The following is an 11885-nucleotide window of genomic DNA, read 5'->3' as shown; positions in this document are numbered from 1 at the left end:
CTCCAGACCAGCAGGACCGTCCTCCTGCTCTCCAATGTCCGCTCCCTCCACAACAAGCTGGAGGAGCTACGTTTGCTGAGAGAAACCCGCAGAGAGTGGAGGGACTGCTGAGTGTCTGCTTTAACAGAAACATGGCTCCATGACAGCATCCCAGAGGGACCGGGAGGTCTTAGCTAATACTGCTAACGGTTAGCGGCGAATGCGCTAGCTAGCGAATAGCAGCGGTAGCAGCGAAGACGATGGGAGAGGACATGATAAAGACAAAAATAAAGGAAAGACAATATGAAATTAATATGTAATGTTATGTATTTTAATTCTGTGTTTTGGATAATATATATTTTCAAAATAATTTTATTTTCAAAAAATATTTATGACCGTTCTCCACATACCACTGGAGGGAGCTCGCGTACCACAGTTTGAGAATCAAGGAGCTACAGTATGGAGCAGCATATGGCATGAGGACAACAAGAAATTAGCATATTTTTCCAAGAAATTTGTTTTCTTTTCCCCAACCAATAGTAAATATCATTTATGTATGTAACAGTGTTGAAAAGTTGAGTTTGACATGTCAGTCAGACCATAAAAATAATGAAACATGGGTAAGAAAATTTGCTAACACTTACCTCTCTGTACAGTATGAGCGGGAAAAGACTTGAGTGACGTCACTGGCTGGGTGCTGAGAAGTTGGACTGAACCATCATTTAAAAAACAAGGGGGGGTTGGTGTGCTGTTACAGGGAAATTGCTTTGAGCAGAAGAGGACACACGCAGCGAGCAGGATGGTGATGGTGGGGCATATCTTGTGATTTTAAAGTTTTCTTCAAAGTCGTTGTCCAACCAGAGGCAGCACATTTACAACGTAGTCGCCGTTGTTGTGGTGATATTCTATCCCCCCTCGCCGCCGATGGTGGAAACAGCTGTGACTGCTAACTAAAACACTGCCTGTGAGTTCCGGCCACTTCCTGTTTTTTTTTTTTTGTTGATTTTTTTTTTAAGAAAGGAGGCCTTTAAACCTCAAGGTGCTGAGTTTAAATAAATGTTTAATGAATGAATGAAACAACAGCAGAGGCATATTCTAACATAAAAGTTTTACAAAAGGTGCAACGTTTTATGGCATTAAGTGAGTCACGTATTTTACTTCATTTGTTTCAGGTGTTCATGTGCTTCAGACAGACACGGAGCGATGATGCTGGCCTCCACCATCGCTGCTCTGAATGAACTGTCATCTTTTCTCATTTCTATAAACACCATCACTGAGTGGGGCTGAACATTTGGGAAAAAATATGCACAATTTTTCGGACAGATATTGTGATTTTTAGCCTTTTAAAGTCCTGCGTCAGTTCACTTTTCACTGTGTAATAGATGTGAGACATGTGATGGAGCTTTGCCATGTGATGCCATCGACAGCGTGACTGTCAGACAAACACAACGGCATTAATTTATAAAACTATTAATACACGCATGCTTTGAACTCTGAATGAGACAAGCTGTAAAACGTTTTAAGTTAAATAATCAAACTGGTCGAAGCACAGCGTGAAGCCTGATCAGTGGGGAGAAACTATCTGACGTAAATCAAATTAAATGACAGTAATGGTCTCATTATTTATGAGGATTGGATTTGACCCCATTCTTTATATTTCAACGTTGTTCAAACCTACATTACGTTAAGATCCTGCTCATGAGGCGACTGTTTTCAAAGACATGTCAAATATTTCACAGATAACATGAAACACGTACAATTTGGGAGTAAAAACTTTTATTTCATGAAGATAATTTTTCCTATTTGGTCGAAGGAAACTCATGAAATACATTCAGATGTGAACCATATGTGTAAAATATCTACATGTAAAAGTCTCTGCACGCTTCATTTACTCATGAACGATCAATATCTGCATCTTCCACTTGGTTTAGTGTCGACAGAGGTCATAAGTCATATCACAAATGATAGTGAAATGGAAAAGGAAGGAACTGGTTTTCCTCCATTGCAGCAAAAACACTTCAGAGTATTAACACCTCTAATTCAAACTCTGAAAAACTCACTACAAACTCAAACACTCGAACGCTTCACAACACCAAGGCTACATACGACCCAAATGCAACACAGTTAAACATGTACTCTCTAAAAACAGAGTCTGATGGTCCACACCTTTTATCTAAGACTTCTTAAACCTAATTTCCATGAAGAAAAACATCTCCCACTGCAGCTAATGCAGTATTTTGGTGAAGAAACAAACATAAATTGTCAAAATTTCCTTTGAGCCAGAAGCAGTGCAGCCGAAACTCATGAAAAGCTCGTTTCTCTCCCATAATTGGAGCTTTTTCAGACCTCTGTAGCTCTGAAGTCATCTTCTTCCACTGTGTTTAGAAGATACAAGCACAAATACGCAGCCTGTAACGATTATTAAATCAGTGGAAGGCGTCCACCTGCTGGAAATAACCTGAGCAACATCTACAAACAAAGACCCTTGATGTCGTCGAGCATGTCTTCAGAGGTGTGCAGAACCAGGATGCGCTCCTGGCCCAGTTTGTACCAGTCCAGCAGGGACATCGGTGCCGACATCCGACAAAGATCTGGCTCAGATCTTTAAAAACGGCCACATGTTGTCCTGAAACATCACAGCACAGTGGAGGAGGAAGGACAGAAGCTCCACAACACAATCACACAATCACTGCTCGCCTGCACAAGACTTTTATCTTTTGACGTGACCTGCAAGACTTTCTCTGGTTGAAGGAGCAGAAGTGCACTCAGATGTTTCAGCTTCAAACAGGAACAAAATCACTTTGCACATTTTCAAACATCACATGGTGTTGGATCATTACATCATGGTTCAATCCAGCCTGGCTGTGTGTCACCTGCTCTGGTACCTGTCTCTGTGGCGCCACCTTCTGTTCAAAGTAGAGCACAGCAGCTGAAACAAGAACAACCAAAAACAACTTCTAGTAGAATTTCCATTAAAATTAACCTCAAATCTGTCTTTTTTCCCCCCAGTCCAGCGCAAAACTATGAAGCAAAAACTAGCACAAAACAACTATAAAGAGATACAACATGACTAAAATAAGACACCATGGCTCAATGAAGCGATAACATCCATAAAGAAATGCAAAATTACTGCAAGGAAACACAAAATTACCAATATGGGAGAAAAAAAACAGCATGAAGAGACACAAAATGACAGTAATGAGACATAAAATGAACACTAGGACAGACAAAATTATCACCATGAGACACAAAAAGTCCTAAAATGGACAAAAATAACCATAAAGTGCTGCAAAATAAACACAAGCAGACTTAAAATCAACGATATGACAACAAAATGACCTAAATAAGGCAAAGGAAACACAATAAAACATGCAAAATGATCAAATTTAGACAAAGCGTTGACAATATGAGACACACAATGACACGAATGAGACATAAAATGACATTAGGACAGACAAAATGATCAACATGAGACACAGAAAAGACCTAAAATGAACAAAAACAACCATAAAGAAATGAAAATGACCAAATGTAGACACCAAAAATCTAAACAAGGACAAAAACAACCATAAAATGATGCAAAATAAACACAAGCAGACTTAAAATTAACAATATTACATAAAAATGATGAACTTGAAACAGAAAGAAGTGCTCAAATGGAACAAAAACAACCATAAAGAGACTGAAAAAGGTCAAGATATGACACAAAATGACCTAAATGAGGCAAAGTAAACATAACAAAGATGCAAAATGGCCAAATTTAGACAAAACGCTGACAATATGAGACACAAAATGACCAAAATGGGACAATAAGACTGTTGTTTGCAGGTCTACAAATGAGAACTCCACAACAAGACAACAAGAAAGTGTTCTCTCTGATTTTAATATTCTGAGGTGAGCTAGAGGCTGTTGCCTGGACTTGTCTCTTACCGGGATCTCTGGACAGCTGGAGAGCGACCAGTCTTCATCTTTCTTGCAGAATTTTTCCTCGTGAAGCTTCAAACTTGAAATCTTAACTCGTGAGCTTCTCCAGTCTCTCAGTTTGCTTTTAGGGGTTTTGTGGAAACTTTTCAATTCAATCTGTGTAAATTCATTTTAGCAATAAGACGAGTACAAATATTAAAGGTGTCAGCGATAACTTATACTTAGTTATGCCTCGATTTGAGACAACCGATGATGATTCAAACATCTGCAGATACAGGGTCTATGAAAGCACTCACCCCCTTGAAAGCACTTTAATTGCTTTATCAACGTATTGACAAAAAAAAGAGTGAAAGCAGATTTCTACCAATTAATGTCAACGAATGAAAAAGGTGAAATAGGTGATTGCATAAGTATTCACCACCTTAAGACAACATTTATTGGCTGCAGCTTTGAGCCTGAACATCTGGACACTAAACGTTTATTCTTCTTTGTGAAACTTTCAGGTTTCACAAGGATCCTACTGGAACAGCCTTTTTCTAAGGCTCTGAACATTTAGCTTGTTGTCTTTAAACCATTTCTGTGTAACTTTGGCTGTGAAGTTTGGATCATTGTCTTGCTGGTAAACAAATATTTTCCAAAGCAGCAGTTTTCTCACAGACTGAATCAGGTTGTTCTCAAGGATTTATTATATTTTGCTACTTTCATTTTACCCTCTGCCTTTACAAGCCTTTCCAGGGCCTGCTGCGAGAAGCATCCCCACATCATGATGATGCCACCACCGTGCTTCATATCATGATGATGTCACCACCGTGCTTCATATCATGATGATGTCACCACCATGCTTCACATCATGATGCTTCCACCACCATGCTTCACATCATGATGCTTCCACCACCGTGCTTCACATCATGATGCTTCCACCACCGTGCTTCATATCATGATGATGCCACCACCGTGCTTCACAGTGGGGGACGTGCAGTGTTTGGTGTTTGCCAAATACAGCATTCAATCTGATAGCCAAAAAGTTCAACTTTGGACTCATGAAACCAAATAACCTTCTTCCAATTGACTTGATTTTCATTCGTTTTTGGGTTTTTTTTCATTGCTCTAAATAATGTAGCAGGATAACAGAACCTCTGTGTGCTGTTAGCATTAGCAGAAGTGTCAAGTAGCTAACAGCTAACATATATACACAAATCCAAGTCGATATCATATCATCAGTTCTTTTCTCCTCTGAAGTCATAGAACTGTTCTAATGTACTGAACCGCACTTTCTAGACCCACTAAACTGAATCCTCTTTGAAAGCATCACGTTTGCTTGCAGTGCAAAGTTTCCCAAATAACTACATTAAAGGGTGTGAATGCATCTCCTTCCACTGGCGGCTGAGCACGACAGAAACAAGAAACAAAAAAATGCACAAACTGAAAAACTACACATTTTAATATTTATTCTGTTTCAATTAAATGCATTACATATTCTGGCCAAACCTCGCGATAATGATTCTTCTTACAAGTTAGAAAATACAAAATAAAATACAATTAGCTTGAGTTTTTAAAAAGCCTTTATGGGTAAGCCTAGAAACATAAGTGGTTCTGGATTTGTAAAATCTGCAGCGTCTGTACAAACGACAGTAACATGAACAGGTGTTGAAGGAAACTAAGAGTATAACGACAAACAAGAGGCCGAGAGAGCGCACATGCAACTCCTGCTCTCCTGTATTTACAAGAAAACGTCCAGCGGGACTGGTTCAACGAGGAAACGACTTGTTCTGAACGAGGCTCGAAACTGGACAGAGCGAGCTGTCCAACATGTTGTGCATCATTTGGTCGGAAATTAGCAAAACAAAAACAAAAAAAACAACAACAAAGGCCTCCTACACTCGTCCCTCATCGGAAACCTTCTATCACAGTTCAGTGTTGAGTAACTTCACAATCGAGAAGAATCGCCGGCTGGCCAGCTGCTGAGCAGATGTTCGGACGCAGCGCCACGCCAGCAGCTTAAATCCACACAACTCTGCCGGAGTGCTACACAACTTCTGCTAAAACATTGTGTAAGACTCAGAGATCTGAAGTGGAAGAACATCCGTAGAAAGTTAATACGAAACAAAAAGCAGCACCGACGTTGACGTGGGACAAAATGTGGTGAAATGACGATTGCACAGTAATAAAGTTTTCATTTTGAACACGATTCAGCCCATAAAAATGTGGATGTTCGCCCAGAGTTAATGCTGCTGATGAGCTTTTTAAGCAAGATGCTGCTTTGAGGAGGTTCCCCAAAGAGAGAACCGTAGTTTAAGTGGGTTCTGCACATAAAAATCCATATTTAATTCAAATATTTCAATGTTAATGTTCAAACTCTCCAGTTTTGCTGCTACATTTCTGCATTTTCTTTCTTCTCAGACCACAAAGTGTTTCAGATATTAAAGTGAACATTTTACACCGATTTAAAGCTAATGACTACTCGGGAGAATCTCAGATATCAAACGTTGGGATTAATGTTTTCTGTTCTGTAGTGCGCCCTAAATGTTTTAATGCAACTCCACGTGTAGTTTTAATGTAGTTCTCGAAAATAAACTCTGACAGAACAGAGGCTAAGCTAAGCGAGGTTAAAGAAAAATAAAGCATCTCCAGGCTGAATGTCTCAGTTGTTCCGTTTTAGTACAAATCTACACGAGCGCTTCACATCTCAGGACCTTCCAGTTAGACACGAGTTGAAGCCCCGTTGTGAAAAATAAAAAAACACAAATTAATCTCATCTGAAGCAACACGTGGTCGCTCCATTTCAAAAAAAATTTAAGATATACAGACACTAAATTCAGCTACGGGAGCTACAAAAACCCCGACGCTTTTCCCAGATTTCTGTGGTCGCTCCAGGAAATTAACAAAAAGTTTTCTGGGTTCTACAAAACTAGCGTGTGCTAAATGCTCACAGACTCAGAGGCTGGACAGAGGAGAGTTTAGTAAAGTGTAGTGAGTTCGGTTAGCGGGTAGAAACTGGACCGTCTTCAATCTAGATTTGAGTGCGTGTTTAAATAAATTACATTCTCGAGGGTTAATGCGGCATCCTGGTTCTGAAGTGACAACAACATGAAAAAATGTTAACACTTGAAAATCTCCATCCCTCAGCAGCGCAGACTCTCCGCCTCCTCGGTCCGATCCAAACCCACAACGGGATGGAAACAAAACGTGACGCTGCGAGGAGGAGGAGGAGGAGGAAGAAGGGCGCTGGAAGGTTCAGAGAAGTCTCTCCATGGGGCGAGTCAGTCCTGTACAATCCCCACTTTGCTTTGGTGCTTTCTGGGCCGGGCCGGGCCGGGCTGTGCCGTGCCGTGCCGAGCCGGGCCAGGCCAGTGGAGGGGGAGGGGGAGGGGGAGGGGCAGGGGGAGGGGACGTGGAGGCGCCTCAGGAGAGTTCAGACTTGCTGAGAGCGATGGCCAGCTCCAGGTCTTCTTGCTCCTGCTGGGTGAGTCTTGCCAGTCGCTCCTTTTCTTCTCGCTCGCTCTCGCGCTTTGCCCACTCGATCATGTCTTCCTCGGTCGGATACTGCGCCATGGAAACAGAAAAAAAGGAAAAAAAAAAAAAAAAAAGGATACAGAAACACGCACAGAAGGGATTTTAAAACTGGCTGACAACAGAGCTCTCTCAAAGTCCACATTTTGACTTCTTCTGTTCTCATTTATCTGAGAGACTAAAAACAGTGACGTTGATCCATTGAGAAGAATCACAGTCAAGAAAACTCGCCTGAAAATAGCCTTTAATAACTGTGACAATAACAGCAAATAACTGTTTAAATGCATGTTTGCTCATTTAAAAACTGTAAAACTGTAATTTTACAGTCACAGAAAAAGAAAGAAAGGAAAATTGTAAGAATTTTTTTTTTTTAAATATGGATGTTATTTTTAGTTTTTCCATGTTTCTTTAAATCTTTTTTTTTTTTTTACAGTCAACGTGTAAAATTAATGTGATTTAACCTTTTTTTTTAACTTATCTATTTTAATATGCAGATTTTTTCTTTCAAATAATGACAAATATCAGTAAAATGACAATACTTTTACTGATTTAAGTCCAGAAAAAAAATGTAATTTTCTAGTCGAACACTGCAAAATAAAAAATGACCATTTGTAAAAATACAAATTTTGGTATTTTATTAATTAGTTAATTTTTTAAAATGTAGTTTGTTTATTTATTTATTTATTTTTACTTTTAATTGTAAATTTTGGTATTTAAAAATTTTAACTCTTTAAAACATCAAATTTTTCTTTCAAATAATAGAAAATATTTGTAAAATAACATCGTTTGCTGATTTAAACTGAGTTAAAAAAAAAAGTTTAAATTAACTCTCAAATGCAGTAAAAACAATTAAGTTTTATTGGAGACATTATTGACAACTGCAAAATAACGGTTTCTAAAATTAATTATTAATCCTTAATATACAATTTTTTCTTTCAAAAAACAGCAAATATCAAAAAAAAAAAATAATTCTGATTTAAAGAATTTTTAAAAACTGTCTAATTTTAACATTAGACACTAAGAACTGACATTATTTACAGTTTTGACCCGTTTTTTTCTTTTCTTCTTTTTTTTTTGTTTTTGTTTTTACACTTAACATATAAATTAACTTCTTTCTGTGATTTTACTATTTAAAAAATATATTAACTATTGTTCAACCCTGAATATGCAGATTTTTATTTGCAAATAAGAGAAAATGTCTGATTTAGAAACAGTAAAAAATAATGTAATTTTAAAGTTTGTAACAGATCGAATTACCATTTATAAAAATACAGATTTAATGTGGACTTTACAGTTTTTTTGTTATAGCCATGATGTAATTTAACCTCCTTTTCCTGCAATTTTACGAGATATTTTCAGTATTTTACCAATAAAAAGGGGGAAATCTGTCAAATAACAGTAAACTGTTTGATTGCAAAGTCAAAATGTCCATCTTAAGAAAGGAGCATCACTGTGTGAAATAATTTAAAACTAAAACAGACTGAAATCCATTTAGCTGGATCAAAACGTCCTCAACAAGACTTCCCATCCTTCACCGTTAAGGTTCAAGTCGTTATAAATGTAATGGAGGAAACTGAAAGAAGGGACTGAGACGGGAGGAAAACATGCAACTTGGACTTTTACCGACGATAAACGACCAGAATCAGGCCCGTGTTTAGCTTTGTGACGACAAAGGGGAGCAGGAAGGAAACGTAAAAACACAACACTGGCCGAGTTAGTTCATCGTTACAGACTGGACGTTCGTTACTCTCGATAGGTGACAGACAGAAGCCAGTGTGGATCCAGCCATGCAAAAGGAAAGGAAGCAGCAGCCACCGACGGCCTCTAGCAGCTACTTCAGAGCCGGTGCTTTGGCGGCATGCACAACATGCATGATGAGAAACACAAGATGGATTTAACATGCAATGTCCCACCGATTCCCCTCAAACAGGAATGAAATCAGACGTCAGTGAAGTAGGAATGATGCTCTTTATGCCAGAACTCAGAAGAAAACCTTCACATCTTTGTTATCTGGTCATTATTTTACCTTTTAAGGTATTTAATAGGACTAAAGGTAGCATACTGGTGCTTTTTTCACGTAAAAATACCCAAAAATCAACTTGTGCAGACACAGAACTGGTCTGAGATGAATCCGTCATGATCTCTAAAGCATCTGTTAGAGTTAAAATTCAGCTTCTGTGATAATTTAGAGCAAAAAAAAAAGCACAAAATCTACGATATCTCTGCTTCCAGTGGCGCTATAATGCAGAAACTACAGGACAACATAACGAGAAGATGCTCAGTGGCCATGTGAAGTGCAATCAGAACTCTAAAATAAAATAAAAAACGTGCTCCTCTGAAGCTCAGGGGGGTTTTGCGGATGTCATGGATGCACATAGAAGCCAGAGAGGGAGCCCTTGATTCAACACTTTATTAAACTTCTTTGACAGAGACACAGAGAGAGAATACAGGCGTTCTGATTCTCCACAACACACGGCTGACCGGCCCACCGAAGGAAGTGATGAGCGGATGAACAGAGGGGATGAATGAATGGATGGATGAATGGATGAACAGACCCCGGCTGCGTTCCAAATCACGTATTCTGCCAACAGCTGCTCTTAAACTTCTGTCGAGCTCGTTTACGCTCACGTGAGACGTCGCTGCGCTCAGGATTGTGGGTAACGTAGTGCAACATCCTGGTACCGCACAACTCTTCTCTGTGGCGTGCTATGTAGTATTAAAAGCGTGGATGTTGGAACGCAGCCGTTGATTGGAGGGACGGTGGATGTGGAGGGGGGAGGTGTGAGTGGATGACAGGCAGCCAATCGGAACACACGGTTAGTGCGTGCAGGTTCAACATGCGACGGGAGAGAACCAACGCGCTCTTTGCATTTAGTCGTCCATCCCAAACTTGCAGCTTCAGGGAAGAGCCGAGAGGATTTTAATTCCCGCAGCTTCGTTTATTTTGCTCACACGTGACCGGTTGAGTGTCTGAAAAGGCCTCTGTGCTGCGGCTTTATAAGTTAGCTTCATTAAAAACTTGTAGGTTGAAGATCAGTGAGACGGGAAGCAGCAGGCGTCACTCTGCAGCTCGTTAGCTCAGCTTTAATGACGCTGATTGAGCTGAAACGCATCGTAACGAGGCTTGAATTAACCACAAGACAAACTTCAGTGTTTAAGCAGCACAAAACCTCGAACATATCTGGAATCAGACTCTTACGCCTGGTCTGAGCTGCGTTGGGATGGCCAACAAATGCCAAATACAAGCAGCCTCTCATCTCTCCATTCACTGCCAAGCATCAGGGACTAATAACTATATCTGTAATTCATCAGAAACTCTCTGAACTACGAGCAGGTTTCTTCTAGATTTAATATATTAATATAATTTCTGCGAGGCCGTTTCTGTACAGACAGTGCAGTGTCACTCTGAACGCCCGGTAACAATCTCTACACGGCAAAGGAAACGCTGGTGATGAGGAGTTAAAATATACACAAAGCAGCACAACAAAGCAAACAAATACAAACGTCGCGGTGAGAACCGGTGCCGGAACCGGAACAGGAGAGGACTAGTTTCTGTCTGGCAGTGGATGGAGCGATTTGAAAAGCCGACCCGATTTGCTCGAACCCTTTTTTTTTTTTTTTCTGAGCGACTAGATGTGATTGATTAGCAGGAAGACAGAGAGGAGAGGGTGCGACTAGTCACATTCAGGTGGAGGTGAGGGAGACGACGAGAGGGAGGTGCTCACTTTGTCAAAGCTGGCAAACCGGTCAGCTTCCCGTACGCTGTGGCGAGGAGGGGAGGAGGGGGCGAAGGGGTCGGCGAGAGGGTCCTTTGCAGGCAGGGAGGAGGAGGAGGAGGAGGAGGAGCAGTCTCCTGAGGTCTGGGCCAGGAAGTGGCCTCGGCGCTGGAAGGAGTCGGAGGACTCGGTTCTAGAGATGGACGATCTCTTACCTGCTGAGGCACACACAGGGTTTACTTCAGGTTACTGACAGATAACGCCCAAAGTTTTTAGAGCTGGTTTTGGACAATTGAAATGTGCTGAATCCAAATATCGCAGGAGGTCATGAAGAAGGAGCATACTGGTGTTTTTGCATGTTTTAGCTCATGTACTGGAAAGTTTTATCAACAAAGCCTATCTTCTCTATGTACAACTCTATTTATGGAAAAATACAAGAATTTCCAGTAGTTGGCTTAAAAACTTCTACTTGGGACGAGTTAAATGACTCCAGAATGAATAAAGTGAATTTATAAAGAAGTGCATCAAAGTTAAATAATTTTAAAAGAAGCTGAAGAAGCCATTTGGGGTCCATCTCATGTGGTGTAACGCTGGCAAAGGAAGTAAAAATAGGTTCTTCCTTTGAATGGCGCCCAGCTTTGTGGTGCCGGTTTAAACAGACAAACAAACAAACAAATGCCTCATGTGGTGGCAGCAGGTAGAAAACACTGCTGACAGTGTTGTAGAGAGGTACGGTACCACAATCCTTTATTAGAA

The 11885-nt window shown here is 40.2% G+C and overlaps 1 protein-coding gene across 1 annotated transcript in view; it reads right to left on the bottom strand.

Moving 5' to 3' along the window:
- Positions 1-5326: 5326 nt before the first annotated feature.
- The window catches only part of eps15 (epidermal growth factor receptor pathway substrate 15), a 31778-nt gene continuing 25219 nt past the window's right edge, over positions 5327-11885 (bottom strand). Inside the window, exons 24-25 of the mRNA XM_008299453.1 lie at positions 11139-11364; positions 5327-7446 (exon numbers count right to left, since the gene is read on the bottom strand). Of these exons, the coding sequence (XP_008297675.1) occupies positions 7306-7446; positions 11139-11364 (367 nt within the window). The 3' untranslated portion in view covers positions 5327-7305. The remainder of the gene's footprint in view (positions 7447-11138; positions 11365-11885) is intronic.

This window comes from Stegastes partitus, unplaced genomic scaffold, assembly GCF_000690725.1.
Source record: "Stegastes partitus isolate 25-593 unplaced genomic scaffold, Stegastes_partitus-1.0.2 Scaffold1418, whole genome shotgun sequence".
Taxonomy (NCBI): domain Eukaryota; kingdom Metazoa; phylum Chordata; class Actinopteri; family Pomacentridae; genus Stegastes; species Stegastes partitus.
The sequence above is the reverse complement of the archived record's forward strand: the minus strand, read 5'-3'. Positions and strand labels throughout refer to the sequence as shown.